At 41.5% G+C, this 17,473-nt stretch overlaps 1 protein-coding gene across 1 annotated transcript in view; it reads right to left on the bottom strand.

Annotated features, from left to right (window-relative positions):
- CPNE3 (copine 3) overlaps positions 1 to 17,473 on the bottom strand; it is a 258,436-nt gene that overhangs the window by 25,748 nt on the left and 215,215 nt on the right. Inside the window, exons 13-14 of the mRNA XM_053715177.1 lie at positions 16,829 to 16,880; positions 6,235 to 6,368 (exon numbers count right to left, since the gene is read on the bottom strand). Coding sequence (XP_053571152.1) covers positions 6,235 to 6,368; positions 16,829 to 16,880 — 186 coding nt within the window. The remainder of the gene's footprint in view (positions 1 to 6,234; positions 6,369 to 16,828; positions 16,881 to 17,473) is intronic.

The raw sequence follows: 17,473 nt of genomic DNA, 5'->3' as shown, positions 1-17,473 counted from the left end.
GAGGAGAACACTGCAGAGCAGATAATTCTGAAACTCTTCTAGCAGAAGAAATTGCAACCAAAAACAAAACTTTCCAAGATAATAACTTAATATCAACGGAATGTAAGGGTTCAAACGGAACCCCCTGAAGAACTGAAAGAACTAAATTGAGACTCCAAGGAGGAGTCAAAGGTTTGTAAACAGGCTTGATTCTAACCAGAGCCTGAACAAAGGCTTGAACATCTGGCACAGCTGCCAGCTTTTTGTGAAGTAACACAGACAAGGCAGAAATCTGTCCCTTCAAGGAACTTGCAGATAATCCTTTCTCCAATCCTTCTTGAAGAAAGGATAGAATCTTAGGAATTTTTACCTTGTCCCAAGGGAATCCTTTAGATTCACACCAACAGATATATTTTTTCCATATTTTGTGGTAAATTTTTCTAGTTACAGGCTTTCTGGCCTGAACAAGAGTATCAATAACAGAATCTGAGAACCCTCTCTTTGATAAGATCAAGCGTTCAATCTCCAAGCAGTCAGTTGGAGTGAAACCAGATTCGGATGTTCGAACGGACCCTGAACAAGAAGGTCTCGTCTCAAAGGTAGCTTCCATGGTGGAGCCGATGACATATTCACCATGTCTGCATACCAAGTCCTGCGTGGCCACGCAGGAGCTATCAAGATCACCGATGCCCTCTCCTGATTGATCCTGGCTACCAGCCTGGGGATGAGAGGAAACGGCGGGAATACATAAGCTAGTTTGAAGGTCCAAGGTGCTACTAGTGCATCTACTAGAGTCGCCTTGGGATCCCTGGATCTGGACCCGTAGCAAGGAACCTTGAAGTTCTGACGAGAGGCCATCAGATCCATGTCTGGAATGCCCCACAGTTGAGTAATGTGGGCAAAGATTTCCGGATGGAGTTCCCACTCCCCCGGATGTAATGTCTGACGACTCAGAAAATCCGCTTCCCAATTTTCCACTCCTGGGATGTGGATTGCAGACAAGTGGCAGGAGTGAGTCTCCGCCCATTGAATGATTTTGGTCACTTCTTCCATCGCCAGGGAACTCCTTGTTCCCCCCTGATGGTTGATGTACGCAACAGTCGTCATGTTGTCTGATTGAAACCGTATGAACTTGGCCTTTGCTAGCTGAGGCCAAGCCTTGAGAGCATTGAGTATCGCCCTCAGTTCCAGAATATTTATCGGTAGAAGAGATTCTTCCCGAGACCAAAGACCCTGAGCTTTCAGGGGTCCCCAGACCGCGCCCCAGCCCATCAGACTGGCGTCGGTCGTGACAATGACCCACTCTGGTCTGCGGAAGCTCATCCCCTGTGACAGGTTGTCCAGGGACAGCCACCAACGGAGTGAATCTCTGGTCCTCTGATTTACTTGTATCGTCGGAGACAAGTCTGTATAGTCCCCATTCCACTGACTGAGCATGCACAGTTGTAATGGTCTTAGATGAATGCGCACAAAAGGAACTATGTCCATTGCCGCTACCATCAAACCTATTACTTCCATGCACTGCGCTATGGAAGGAAGAGGAACGGAATGAAGTATTTGACAAGAGTTTAGAAGTTTTGTTTTTCTGGCCTCTGTCAGAAAAATCCTCATTTCTAAGGAGTCTATTATTGTTCCCAAGAAGGGAACCCTCGTTGACGGAGATAGAGAACTCTTTTCTACGTTCACTTTCCATCCGTGAGATCTGAGAAAGGCCAGGACAATGTCCGTGTGAGCCTTTGCTAGAGGAAGGGACGACGCTTGAATCAGAATGTCGTCCAAGTAAGGTACTACTGCAATGCCCCTTGGTCTTAGCACCGCTAGAAGGGACCCTAGTACCTTTGTGAAAATCCTTGGAGCAGTGGCTAATCCGAACGGAAGTGCCACGATCTGGTAATGCTTGTCCAGGAATGCGAACCTTAGGAACCGATGATGTTCCTTGTGGATAGGAATATGTAGATACGCATCCTTTAAATCCACCGTGGTCATGAATTGACCTTCCTGGATGGAAGGAAGAATTGTTCGAATGGTTTCCATTTTGAACGATGGAACCTTGAGAAACTTGTTTAGGATCTTGAGATCTAAGATTGGTCTGAACGTTCCCTCTTTTTTGGGAACTACGAACAGATTGGAGTAGAACCCCATCCCTTGTTCTCCTAATGGAACAGGATGAATCACTCCCATTTTTAACAGGTCTTCTACACAATGTAAGAATGCCTGTTTTTTTATGTGGTCTGAAGACAATTGAGACCTGTGGAACCTCCCCCTTGGGGGAAGCCCTTTGAATTCCAGAAGATAACCTTGGGAGACTATTTCTAGCGCCCAAGGATCCAGAACATCTCTTGCCCAAGCCTGAGCGAAGAGAGAGAGTCTGCCCCCCACCAGATCCGGTCCCGGATCGGGGGCCAACATCTCATGCTGTCTTGGTAGCAGTGGCAGGTTTCTTGGCCTGCTTTCCCTTGTTCCAGCCTTGCATTGGTCTCCAGGCTGGCTTGGCTTGAGAAGTATTACCCTCTTGCTTAGAGGACGTAGCACTTGGGGCTGGTCCGTTTCTACGAAAGGGACGAAAATTAGGTTTATTTTTGGCCTTGAAAGACCTATCCTGAGGAAGGGCGTGGCCCTTGCCCCCAGTGATATCAGAGATAATCTCTTTCAAGTCAGGGCCAAACAGCGTTTTCCCCTTGAAAGGAATGTTAAGCAATTTGTTCTTGGAAGACGCATCCGCTGACCAAGATTTTAACCAAAGCGCTCTGCGCGCCACAATAGCAAACCCAGAATTTTTCGCCGCTAACCTAGCCAATTGCAAAGTGGCGTCTAGGGTGAAAGAATTAGCCAATTTGAGAGCACGGATTCTGTCCATAATCTCCTCATAAGAAGGAGAATTACTAGTGATCGCCTTTTCTAGCTCATCGAACCAGAAACACGCGGCTGTAGTGACAGGGACAATGCATGAAATTGGTTGTAGAAGGTAACCTTGCTGAACAAACATCTTTTTAAGCAAACCTTCTAATTTTTTATCCATAGGATCTTTGAAAGCACAACTATCTTCTATGGGTATAGTGGTGCGTTTGTTTAGAGTAGAAACCGCCCCCTCGACCTTGGGGACTGTCTGCCATAAGTCCTTTCTGGGGTCGACCATAGGAAACAATTTTTTAAATATGGGGGGAGGGACGAAAGGTATACCGGGCCTTTCCCATTCTTTATTTACAATGTCCGCCACCCGCTTGGGTATAGGAAAAGCTTCGGGGGGCCCCGGGACCTCTAGGAACTTGTCCATTTTACATAGTTTCTCTGGGATGACCAAATTCTCACAATCATCCAGAGTGGATAACACCTCCTTAAGCAGAGCGCGGAGATGTTCCAACTTAAATTTAAATGTAATCACATCAGGTTCAGCTTGTTGAGAAATTTCTCCCTCAGACAAAACCTCCCTGGCCCCCTCAGACTGGTGTAGGGGCCCTTCAGAAACAATATCATCAGCGTCCTCATGCTCTTCAGTATTTTCTAAAACAGAGCAGTCGCGCTTTCGCTGATAAGTGGGCATTTTGGCTAAAATGTTTTTGATAGAATTATCCATTACAGCCGTTAATTGTTGCATAGTAAGGAGTATTGGCGCACTAGATGTACTAGGGGCCTCCTGTGTGGGCAAGACTGGTGTAGACGAAGGAGGGGATGATGCAGTACCATGCTTACTCCCCTCACTTGAGGAATCATCTTGGGCATCATTTTCTCTAAATTTTGTGTCACATAAATCACATCTATTTAAATGAGAAGGGACCTTGGCTTCCCCACATTCAGAACACAGTCTATCTGGCAGTTCAGACATGTTAAACAGGCATAAACTTGATAACAAAGTACAAAAAACGTTTTAAAATAAAACCGTTACTGTCACTTTAAATTTTAAACTGAACACACTTTATTACTGCAATTGCGAAAAAGTATGAAGGAATTGTTCAAAATTCACCAAAATTTCACCACAGTGTCTTAAAGCCTTAAAAGTATTGCACACCAAATTTGGAAGCTTTAACCCTTAAAATAACGGAACCGGAGCCGTTTTTATATTTAACCCCTTTACAGTCCCTGGTATCTGCTTTGCTGAGACCCAACCAAGCCCAAAGGGGAATACGATACCAAATGACGCCTTCAGAAAGTCTTTTCTATGTATCAGAGCTCCTCACACATGCATCTGCATGTCATGCTTCTCAAAAACAAGTGCGCAATACAGGCGCGAAAATGAGACTCTGCCTATGATTAGGGAAAGCCCCTAGAGAATAAGGTGTCCAATACAGTGCCTGCCGGTTATTTTACAAAATTCCCAAGATTAAAATAATTCCTCAAGGCTATGGAGTATAAAATATGTTTATATATAAATCGATTTAGCCCAGAAAATGTCTACAGTCTTAAAAAGCCCTTGTGAAGCCCTTATTTACTGTCTGTAATAAAATGGCTTACCGGATCCCATAGGGAAAATGACAGCTTCCAGCATTACATCGTCTTGTTAGAATGTGTCATACCTCAAGCAGCAAAAGTCTGCTCACTGTTCCCCCAACTGAAGTTAATTCCTCTCAACAGTCCTGTGTGGAACAGCCATCGATTTTAGTAACGGTTGCTAAAATCATTTTCCTCTTACAAACAGAAATCTTCATCTCTTTTCTGTTTCAGAGTAAATAGTACATACCAGCACTATTTTAAAATAACAAACTCTTGATTGAATAATAAAAACTACAGTTAAACACTAAAAAACTCTAAGCCATCTCCGTGGAGATGTTGCCTGTACAACGGCAAAGAGAATGACTGGGGAAGGCGGAGCCTAGGAGGGATCATGTGACCAGCTTTGCTGGGCTCTTTGCCATTTCCTGTTGGGGAAGAGAATATCCCACAAGTAAGGATGACGCCGTGGACCGGACACACCTATGTTGGAGAAAAAACATTTAAACTCTTTTTTGAAAAGCTGTATATCGCTGATAAATAGGGGCCAATGCTTTTTCTGTGCGAGCCTTCTGGCTAGCCGGAAATTTAAGTTAAGAAGCAGAGGTCTTAAGACCGCTGCTCCTTAATTCGTCCGCCAACCTTGAGGTGGCAGACTGCAATCATCCAGATCAGATACGATCGGGATGATTGACACCCCCTGCTAGCGGACGATTGGCCGCGAATGTGCAGGGGGCGGCATTGCACAAGCATTTCACCAGAAATGCTTGTGCAATGATAAATGCCGACAGCGTATGCTGTCTGTATTTAGCGATGTCGGGCGGACATGATTCACTATAGCGAATCATGTCCGCCCGACATTTGACAAATCCGCCACATAGACTTTAAAACCCATCAGCCTTAATAACCAATCATGTTACATTTTATTCTCAATGTTTTTTATTATGCTTGTAGCACATACCAATTATTTTTATTTGAGACAACAGAACATAAGATCAAGTATTGTGTCTGACTCCATCTAGTGGTTCCTTTTGGTACTCTCACTCAAACCAAATGCTTTGAGTTTATTTTTTATTCATAATGAGAGCAAGTCCTTAAAAAATTTCAAAAACATCTTAAAGGGATATAATACCCATATGCGAAATTATTGGAAAGTGATGCAGTATAACTGTAAAAAGCTGACACGAAAATATCACCTGAACATCTCTGCAAAAAAGGAAGATATTTGACCTCAAAATGTCTTCAGCTCACAAGAGTAAGAGCTCTGGTAACAATTACACTTCAGCTACAATCCAGCTGCAAGTTTTAAAAAAAAAAAAAAGCAATAGCCAATCAGCAGTGCTGAGGTCATGCTATGCTATAATATTTCACTGAAATCTTGTGAGATTTCATAGTAAGCTGAATAGGGAAATGACATGACTGTGCCTGCACATGCAAGATGCACACTCCCTTACAAGTCCTGGAACTATTATCTCTTTACAATGGCGTGTGAATACTTAGGATTTTGCGAGGGGAATATCTTCCTTTTTTAAAATAATTAAGTTAAGGTGATATTTTCTAGTCAGCTTTTTACAGCTGTGCTGCATCATTTTCAGGTGCTTTAACATTTGCATATCAGGTCCCTTTAAGCTTTGAGCCATCACTTTAATACCAATATGTCACAAAGTAGTTTGACGCTAAGAAAGAAATACTAATTATACTTATGATGGGTTAGCAGTGCTTTGCCCTATATTTTTTACTTTGTATTTGTTCTATGAGTCACTAGCTGAAATAATGGCACATTAAAGCAAAGCAGTACATATTTTTTTACACAGCCTAAAATGAACTTACAGATGCTGTCTGTTGTTGTGTAGCTGCAGCAGCAAACCCAGCAACGTGATTAATGATTGGAGAAAAATTGGTGGGTCCATATAGTCTCACTTGAGGAAGACATAAGCGATAAGCATCTATGATTCCTTGAATCCCTAGAAAAGAGGACATGGGGAAAATATGAAGCATAACTACAACATAAAGGTGGTAACATTCCCCATAAAATGGTTATTTAATAATATGAGTTAATTTGCCTGCTTTTTCTCTAATTTAACTCTGAAAATTGTAGTATTTCCAATACCCCAGAGAGACTGGAGCGCACTGCAAGGAATGCAGAAAACTGACACGTACACATGCAGCACAGCTATTGGTTGATATGTGCAGACACTCATTTAAAGATGTACCTAATTGGCCAGAGTAAAAAAAATATAAACAATGTTCATGGGTGTTTTCAATTAGTGTGTCGGCAAAACAATATATATTTTTCTAATATCTATTTTGTATCCGAAACTGTTTTAATGCAGCACATTTCTAATGCATAAAAAAACAGACTAATCCCTTTAGGATGCTACAAGCAGAGGTCTGTGCAATGGTACTGTGTCTGCAGAAATATTAAAAGAAACTGGTAGATAATATAAAATAATATTGAATCCTAAATTAAATATATTAGATATAAATTTTATTGGGCCGAGAGCAATGGGCAAGGAACTTAAAAATGGACACAATAAGCACATGTTTTCTAACATGCACCAAACAGGATGTTGTTTTTTTTAACAATCTGTATTTTGCCATCTTGATACAATTACAGAGCAAACTTTCAAGACTGCCAGTCAACATTGAGGTGGAATTGCAGCGGCCTTTAAAATTTCAAAAACGAATTCACTGGCATCCGCTCTCAGAATACTTCTCGGATGAAAGTTCATCATAGACACGAGTGCTCATAAAAAAATATTTCCAAAGTTTTATTGAATAATCAAATTAAAACCAGGCAATTATAAAAATACACTCCACATAGGGCGACACAATGTGGCTCGAAGCAATGTGTCTAGGATGAACTTTCATTTGAGGAGTATTCTAAGTGTGGGTGCCAGTGGATTTGTTTTGGCTCACATCTGTGAACAGAGGTGTTTCCTGTACCTTCCATTGCCCTTAATAAAGTAACCATCGGGCATATGCTGCAGAGAGACGCAGGTTTTGGATGTCACCATACGGCTGCAGAGCACTAAAGTAATTTGTCTGTAAAATGTTCACCGTCTTTATATTTTTTATCTTGGCTTTAGTATAAACGTTCATGAATCAGATAGGGCGTAGACCTACATAAACTATTAAAGGGATATGAAACTGAAAACGCAAACCTTTTAAGGAGGGGATTCAGCCAGAGCATACAATTTTTAAAATGTTTCCAGCTTATTTCTATTCACATATTTGCTTCGTTTCCATGTTATTATTCACTGAAGAGAGACCTAGGTTGAAGGAATAGTGCTGCCATATTGTGATCTTGCAAATGTATAACATTCTAGCAAAACTGCTGCCATTTAGTGCTCCAGACACGTGCACATTTCTGATACCAAGAGAATGAAGAATATTTAATAACAGAAGTCCCTTTAAGCACTATACGGCAGCACTGTTTGCAGAAATGTTTATGTTATACAAGATCATATCTAGGTCTGCAAACATGGAAGCTGATACGTTTTACAAAAGGAAACCAAGAAAAAGAAGCACATTTGGTAATAGCACAATTGGATTTTAAAAATAAAACTGAACACACAATTTTATTTCTGTATTTCTTAGCACAAACGTATTTTCTTCTAATCAGCTATGGCTAACAAAGTACTACTCACATTGTAAATCACTTTATAGGAATATTGTAAATTTGTTTCTGCATGAAAAATCCATAATCTGGTTACAGATATTACGTGGGATAATGCTGTACAAGAGCACTGCTGCACTGATGGCAACAGACAGAATACTAATGTGCAAGTTTTGATTGATAGGTCATAAATCAATGGGTTTGTGCTTATTCACTAGTAATATTGTATTTTCCTGTATATGCTTTGATTGACAGAATAAAAATAAAATACGTTGTAAACTGCCCCACCAAATGTTATTGTGTATGCATTGAGTCATAAAGCCACTCAAGCTCTTAGTCCCAGAGATACAGAGGATAAAGTTTATGGCTTAGGCTGTCAATAGAATGCATGATGCAACACAGGCCCTTCATTGGTCACTGAAAGGACATTGGTATATTATGTACATATGTGTGTTAAAACTGTTATAACCTTAAAGGAAGGTAAATATGACAACCTATGGCATATTTGATATCAAACCGATTCTCCCAATAAAAGTAAAAGGTTCTAGATATGTAAATATAGAAATTGAGTTACCTAGAACTTATAATGGATTGTATAATTTCAGGCAAGAAATTAGTCTATTGAAGGTCATAAAGACAGGGGGGTTTTCTTAGCCCGCCCAGGAGGGTGTGGTCAGGCAACTTGATCTGTGGAAAATGGTATAAGAATTTTATGTTTTAACAATAAGATGGTCATTCTTACAAGGGAGGCTGTGACAACACAGAGTAAGGACCCAATTGCTTCATGCCATCTCTCTGGTAACAGATTCCAAAGACTAGTACAGTGTAAGGTTTCTAATTTTCTTCTTTTTATTTTGAAAAAACTGTTTGCGTGTGTAATTTTATTTGTAACAACTTTTTATTAATAATGCATTGTGCATAATATTTTTGGCATAATAAATAATTCCTTTATTAAGTTTGGCCTTTGTCTAATAATTGAACCACGTTACTGAAAGAGACTGGAATATTAGAACTGTATAATTTAGGTTATTTTCTGCTAAATTGTATTTCTAGAGTTAATATGTAAAGTCTGGGTTTTTTCTTAGGATTTTCCCTTTAATGAATTTTAAGTCGTGGCAGTATCGGAGCTATAGGGTTGATAGTTTATTGTGGGTGGCATAGGGAGTGTGGTTAACCCTTGCACCCACTAAACTGAATCACAAGCTTGCCTGGTGTGGCTAGATTGTGACCTATTGGTGACAGTAAAAGGGGGGCTGAAAACCCTTTCTGTGCCAAATAAGTGACTGGCGCAGGGTTGAATAACCTTGGTTCGTCACAAATTGGTGGGCAGCGGTGTAGATAATTTTTTTATTAGATTTTAGTGCGTGTGGATTTGCTAGTGTGAAAATACCGGTACTAAAAGAAATTGTTTCTTACAATTTCCAAAGGCTAAAACTCAGTGCATTATATAGTCACACATTGCAAACAGTCCCCTTCCCTATTTTCTATTTTTCTTTTCTATTTTCTTTTCGCTATGCAATCATACGAGCAGCGATCTAAAGAGGCACTAATGCTCCTATGCCAGGAGCGGGAAATTCCAACACGTTCAAAGAACAAAGATATACTAATACAAGCTCTTGTTGAATATGATAACAGCCAAATCACACCAGTTGAAGTCTCAGGAGAGATGTCTGCAGCTGGGGGCAGCGATTCATCAGGATCTGGGGATCCCTTGGACTGTTATTTGCAAACTGTTCTTAAACATATGGGCTCAGTGGATGCAAGTTTGCGCATGGAACTGATTACAAAGTTTTATGAAATACAGGCTGCTGAACGACAGGCTTCTGTGGCTGAGAGACAGGTGTCTCTGGCAGCTGAGAGAGAGGCTCTGGCAGCTGAGATACAGGCTGCTGAATGACAGGCGTCTCTGGAAGCTGAGAGAGAGGCTCTAGCAGCTGAAAGACAGGCTGCTGAACGACAGGCGGAGAGAGAGTATCAACTACAGCTTGCACGGTTGGAGAGAGGGATGGTCTCACCTGTTGTTAGTGAACCTAGAGACCCACCTGCTCCCAGAGTGCGTGCAGAGAATTTTCCCACCATGGAGAAAGATGGAGATGTGGATGTATTCCTGCATAGCTTTGAGAAAGTTTGCAGACAGTTCCAGTTGCCAAGGGAGCAGTGGGCCAAGTACCTTACCCCTGGCCTGAAAGGTCCTGCACTGGAGGCGTTTGCTGAACTACCCCCAGAGTTTGATCAGGACTATGATTCCATTAAAGCTGCACTGCAGAGGAGATATAATCTTACTCCTGAGGTGTACAGAAAGAAATTCCTTTCTCTGCAGAAAGGTTTGTCAGAGAGCTATACTGCAGCATTTGGGAACTTGATGACAGCCTTTAAACAGTGGGTCAGAGGATTAAAAGTTGCCACTATGGAGGAGCTGGAAGATTTGATTGTGAAGGAGCAATTTATGCAGCTGTGCCCAGCCAGAGTTCAAGAATGGGTTTTGGATTGGAAGCCCATAACAGCATTGGAAGCTGGCGAGCTGGCTGATTTTTACACAGCCAACAGGTCACCAGAGAATGGGAGGAAATCCTTTTCTAAGGGAGCTACTGCACGACCCCCCTTCACAAAACCTGCTGTGCCTTTAGCTAGTGTGTCTGCTCCCTCTGGGAAAGGAGGGGCGAGTGCTGCATCTGGGCAGGGGGATACACGCAGATGTTTTGCTTGCAACAAAGTGGGCCACATCAGCTCCACTTGCCCAGAGAGGATTAACTTGGAGCCATCAGCTGAAGGGGGTAATCTCTCAGAAGTACCAGCATCTGTTTTGTTTGTTACCTGTCCAGAGGAAAACAACCATGAGAACTTGCAACCTGTGACTGTTGGAGACAAGGTAACCTTGGGGCTGAGGGACATGGGTGCAGAAGTGACTATGGTGCGTCCAAAGCTAGTGAACTCTGAGAACATTATCCCTGGAAAGACTCTAGCAGTTAAAGGGATTGGGGGAATGAAACTTGCAGTACCTATGGCACGTGTATATCTTGATTGGGGAGTGGGGAGAGGTTTAAGAAATGTGGGGGTATCTGAAAATATTCCTAATGATGTTTTACTGGGTACTGATTTGGGTAGATTGTTATCTCTTTATGTGCCTGACAATGCTACATGTGACCTAGTGACATTAGTTGCAGACCCTTATGTGGAAAGGGCTGTGTGTAAAAATGCTCAGAGACATTATGACCAGGAGTGAGGACAGCGTGCATGTGTGCGAAGTGCTGTGCCTGAACTGGGGGTGTCTGTGCTGAGAGGTGACCCTGTAAGAGGAGAAACTGATGGGGGAGAAAGGCAGATAGACTGTGTGGGTCTGTCTGTGCCTGAACCGAGTTTACCTGTACAGGGAGAAACTGTCTGTGAAAGGAGGCAGATGAGTGTCTGTCTGTGATTGAATCAGTGGATTCTATAGAAGGAGGTGAGATTGACGGGGGAGAGAATGACTGGGTGACTAGGCCGCTGGATGATGTGTGCCAGTCTGTGGCAGGGACAATTCCGTGCCCTGTGAAAAGACACAATAGTTGGGATAAATGGCAGAAGGAAGATGTGTGCTTGTCTGCACCAGGGTCAAAAGGATCCCAGATTCTGTGTGAGGATGCAAAGTGGCAGACTGACTGTGAGAGAGAGCAGGGGGGCAAGCTAGCCCACTCTATGACAGAAGCAGCAAAGCCACATATTTCAGAGTGTGTGGGGGAGGAGGGTACAGGATACTCTTTGAGGGACCCCCAGAGTGAGTCTGAAAGATTGTGGGTGACAGAGACCCCAGTATCCTCAGCTGTGACCTATAAACAGACTGCACAGGCTAGGGGACAGAGACTGACACAGACTGCAGGCACGGGGGGTTACAGAGAAGTGTATTTACACAGCCCCACAGTGCCAGTTAGCAAATACATTGGTAGGCGTGCAGGCTCAGCAGCTGGGACCCACAGTGAAGAGGAGGGGGGGAGTTAGTCAACCCCCTACCAACCATAACAGAGTGCAGGAGTACAGGAATTCTACTCCAGTGGGAGGGCAAGAGCCTATGGTAGTTAAGCAGCAACTGACAGCACACAATATGTTTAGAGAGCACACCATAGGTAGCAAGACCCTAGGTTTCACAGGCACCTCTGTAACAGGGGATTATGTGTTATACATGGATAAGATGCAAGCCTTATTGTGGAAGGTACCTGCAAAACCCAGAGATGCCATATTCGCACAAAAACAGTTGCAGGAGTTTACTGCCAGAGAGGGAGTATATGAAATGGGGCAAAATGTTCTGGTACTAACACCCATAAGGCAGAACCAGCTACAGGCTGCATGGGAGGGGCCCTGCAATATATTCAATCAGTTGGGTAGAGCAACTAGTGTGTCAATTTTAAAAGGCGGGCATCCTGCTACCAAAACTGCTATGTGCAATTTGTCTGGCAATGGCGTTATCACCGCAAGGGGAAGTCCCCTTTGATACGCATCGGGAGTGGCTTGTAGCCACCTTTTGCGTCTCTTATTGGGGGAGGTGTCACGAAAACCTCAGGATTTAGCTAAGAAGGGGTTAATTCTGTGTAGCTTGAACTCAAAACAGTTATTTGTTTTCAAGAAGAATTGTGATTTGTGTTTTCTTTGAACTGCTAGGAGTCTCCTAAATAGCCCCACCAAATGTTATTGTGTATGCATTGAGTCATAAAGCCAAGTTACATCTGTGCCACAGCACCAAACCACCAATTCTTGTAATAACAATTAGCAAACAACAACGGAGGAAGCGTTTCTAGCAGAGCCCACCCAAATAACTAAACAGACTAGTATTTAGGTGAAAACACAGAGTACGCTTTATTGGTAAAAACACACAACATTTATATAAAAACTGATCTTAATAACAAGCCTTATCTGCCCTTTACATCTCCCGCCATTCCCGCCCCTCCAGACAGGCTGGCGCCTCCATTGTATCCATTGTTACCCAGTGTCCAACGGTAGAAGAATGGGGTATTCAGGGTGATCCTGGGGGAGCGGCGGCCCTTCCAGGGTGTCGTTGGAAATCCCCCAGCCCCCAGCTACTTCGGTCCAAAAAGCTCCTTGATCCATGGCTAGGGGTCGCAGTTATGGCTTATTCAATGTACACTGGACAGGCCATTGTAAGAGGGGGTAATGATAAGGGGTTCGAAACCCCCGGTTCCTGAGAGAGCTCTCCCCTGTAAATCACCCCACCTCTGGTCCTTCCACAGAGGTAGTAATTCCCCAGAGAGCGGAGCTCTGGGACAAAGGACTGCTGGAGCGACCTGGGATGAAGGGCCCGAGGATCCGAGCTGATGAGGCCGGCGGTTCCATGGGGCCGGCCAGCCGAAAGGCGGTCTGTTGAATAGGGCCACGGGGTACCAATCCCCAAGAGAGCGGAGCTCTGGGGGCAAGGGGCCTTCGAAGCGGCCGGAGGTAAAGTGTTCCGGAGGGTGCTGGGGCCGGCCTGTATTTCTAGGAGCCCGGCAGGCCGGAGAGGAATAGGTCGGTCAGAGACCAGCTCTTTCAAGATCAAGTGGACAGATGAAAACAAGGGAAATCAAAGCTCTGGTAGATTGCGGTTGCTCTGAGGAGCCCAAAACCGATGAGAAACAATGGGGGGGGGGGGTTAGAGGTAGGTAGTAGGCGTTTAACCCCTGCAGCCCAGTATCCGTGACACTGACAAAGGTGGGACTTTGGATTTTTGTCCTTCTGTCTTAAAGTGGAAGAACTCTTTCTTGGTGATTAATACTAAGGTAAGCAAGATATAAAGTATGATTACTTTTATTCCACAATGCAATAATTAAACCAGGCTGTTCTTGATGGGTTGCATTTAATAAAACTAGATTTGTCCTTGTGTCACCTATCAATTGTGTTTCCCTGAATATGTAATAAAAAAAAAATACATAATAAAAAGAAACGCTCTATTACATGAGCTATAACCTGGAAGTATTATTACTAAATTCTCTCTTATTAAGCTATAAGATGGAAGTGGACAGGCTGGTGACATGGTGTGAAGCAAACAATTCAGAATTAAATGTTCATAAAATCAAAGAGATGGTAACTGATTTTAGAGAAAAAAAATCACCACCACCTTCATCTTTGATAATTAAAGATTGCATAGTAGACAGAGTTACATGATACAAATTTCTTGGCACAACAATTCAACATGATTTGAAATGGGACGTTAATATTTTTACTATAATTAAAAACTCTCAACATTGTTTGAAATTCTTAAAGGCAACTTAAAAAATTTGGCCTGTCTCAAAAACTATTAACTTGTTTTTATTCAGCCATCATAGAATCAGTTTTATCATCCTCTATTATAACCTGGTATAGCTCTGCTACATTATCATTAAAGGAGAAACTACACCGAATTTTGAGATCTGTGGAAAAAATCATTGGGTGTCAACTTATTTCTCGTAAGGTCATTTACTTTTCAAGGATGTATAGGAGTTAAAAAAAAAAATCTTATTCATCTAACCTTGACATTTGTTTTTTTGTTTTTTAAATAATTTTTTTATTACACAAGTTTAGAATACATATCAAAGGAATATACAGATCAAATAAAAAAAACACATTGCACAGTTCCGTCTAGTTGAAATAACAGAACTATAAACAAGAAATACGGCGTCAACTGTGCTTCTTTGGGACAGTAGGTATATGATAACAAAGGCAGGCAGCCAGAAAGACTAACATTATTATCTACTTGTCCGGCAATTAAATAACGTTTTTTAATAATTAAAAGTAACAAACCAGAAAAGTAATATAGAGTAGAAAGAAAAAAATAAAAAGAGAAGAGGAAAAGGAAAAGTAGACCTAGGAGGGGTAAGAAATGAGGAAGTCTCTCTAATAGCTTTAACTATTAAATATCATAAGGTGCAAGCATCCAGAAGGCCAAAGGGTACGTAGGAAGGAGGGGGAAGGAGGATACAGGCCCAAATTTTTTTGTTGACAGTACTTCAGTGTCTAGGCTATGGTTGTTATCATGGTGGGATTTGCAATGTTTCCCAGTAGAGTTTTATTTTTAAGAACATGTCATGCCTATTTTGTTTAAGGTAAGAATATTCTTCTAGTAATATGAATTCCTGTGTTCTAGCTGCCTATTCTGTAATGGTTGGGGTAATACAAGATTTCCATTTCCTGGCTATTAAGGACTTAGCTCCATTTATGCAAATCTGGAACAGAGAGAGTCTAATCTTGCAGGGAATTTTGGGCTTGCCATTAAAAAATATAATCATAGGAGTTAGTTCAAGTGTAGTATGAGAAAGCGAGTGTAGGGTTTTTTCTAAAGAGTCCCAAAAGGTTCGCAGGCGGGGGGCACGACCACCACGCATGTGACAGAGTCCCAACGCCTCCACATCCCCTCCAGCACTGGGGAGAGACTTCGGGGTATATTAATTTTAATCTGACAGGTGTCATATACAACCTCAATTCATTTTGAGGATCTGAGGAGACGTCGAAGGTAAAATCAAATAGTTTGTACCATTTTTCTGGTGTAATGTCTATGTTCAACTAGTGTAAACAGTCATCTAGAATTAGTCTTGACAGGGCTAAGGTTCCTCTTGAGGGGGTGCCAGTCCTACAGAGTTTCTGAAATGGGGTAAGGGGGCGTGTAAGCTGGGGGCTATGGAGGGAGACACGTAAAAGATGTTGTAGTTGAGAGTACTTCAACCAGTTAGAGAATGTACCCTCTAGTATATCTGTCAAGTCTTGTCTAGGTTTAAGCTTCCCCTGGGAAAGGAAGTCAATCAGCGTGATGAAAAACCTAACTCTCTGTAATGAATGTCGCCCAAGGTAAGATGCACACCCATCAGCAATTCTGTGTTTTGGAAAATCGGGATCATGGGGGAATGTACTGAGGAGATGCCTCTCACCTGTTTAACTATGGTATCCCAAGAAGAGAAAATATGTCTGTATAGAGGGGAAGACCTAGTTTTGGGAGGCTGAGATTTATCTGGTAACCAACAAATTGGACCAACTTGAGGTGTTATCAAGATATGCGTGTCCAGTGAGATCCACGCCTTATCCTGTGGGCTTGTATGCCAGTTCAAAACTTGTTGCATCACATTAGCCTGATAGTAGCGAAGTATGTGGGGAGTTCCCAACCCTCCTCTATTCCTGGATCTATATATGGTCTGTCTGGCTACTCTCGGTTTTCGCCCTCCTCAGATAAACCCAATAAGAATAGATTGCAGTTGTTGAAGAAAGGCCGATGGGAGATGAATAGGGATGGTCTGTAGTAAGTAGATTATTCGGGGCAGAATTGACATTTTTACAATGTGGTTTCTCCCCCACCAAGAAAAATGGCATTTGTTTTTTTAATCATCTATCTTTTCATCGTAGGCCAAGGTTCAGAGTTTTATGAACTCCGACAAACCGTTTTCTAAATAGTTTTTTCCCCCAGGCTATTAAATTAGCACCAAGAATACTTTTCTTATTTCACTTTTGGTATGATAAATTGCACTTCAGTCACTCTTTGTGAATATATTTGATGGTTAGATTTTTACACTGCTGATTTGTTTGTTCATTGTCATCTGATTCCTTTGCTTCATGAAAACTTAATTGTATAATTTTCTTTTTTTATACTTAGCGAATAAATTATTATATTCTATAAGCTAGATAATATAGATAAGCCTTGTACAATGATCCAAAAAATGTTTCCCTAATTGCAAAATTGCTCCCAAATTTTATGATTATCTAATAGAACTAACATTCAACCAGCAATACCTGTTTCTACAGAAACTGAAATCATGGAAATGATTACAGAAATAAACTGATAAAACACATGACTGTATTATTATAACTACTACTTACCATGGCAGGAAGGATTTGATGGATTAAAATTAATTGGGAACTCATGAGAAACCTGGAAAAAAAATAGTTTTTCTTTAAAAATTACTTCTAACACCTTATTAGAAATAAACAAATCACTGTGTTTCCATATAAATGTGTTTTTACAAACAAATGCACCACAACAATATACTGTTACTTTTTGGCACTTTTAAAATTTAAAAAAAATAGGTAGATCGACTTGTAATCTAGCCGATAGTAAAGTACCACTCGAGACCAGCAATTAGGTGATTGGATCAGCAGCAGTTTTTGCTCAGGACTAGCATTGTTTAATACAAACAAACCAATGGCACTACTGAAATAATTGTGGGGAACCCAATATTAATCATAAGTCTGAATCTATGTGTAGAAACATTATCTACACCATTAGATTTTAATAGTTACTTTGGTATAGGTGCTGTGTACTAGATATAGTGTACAAAAACAGTACAAGACTGCAGAAAAATGTACAACTTTAAGCACTCAAATTCCCTAATTGCACATAATAAAACATAAAAGTAAATTTTATGCAGATTGGAGATAGGACACAATTATAAAATGTAATTTTTATTGGCAACTTTAAAATAAATGGTGATAATTTAAAAACACAAGAAATTGAAACTAGACCTG

The sequence above is a fragment of the Bombina bombina genome, chromosome 5 (genome assembly GCF_027579735.1).
Source record: "Bombina bombina isolate aBomBom1 chromosome 5, aBomBom1.pri, whole genome shotgun sequence".
Classification (NCBI taxonomy): Eukaryota; Metazoa; Chordata; class Amphibia; order Anura; family Bombinatoridae; genus Bombina; species Bombina bombina.
The sequence above is the reverse complement of the archived record's forward strand: the minus strand, read 5'-3'. Positions and strand labels throughout refer to the sequence as shown.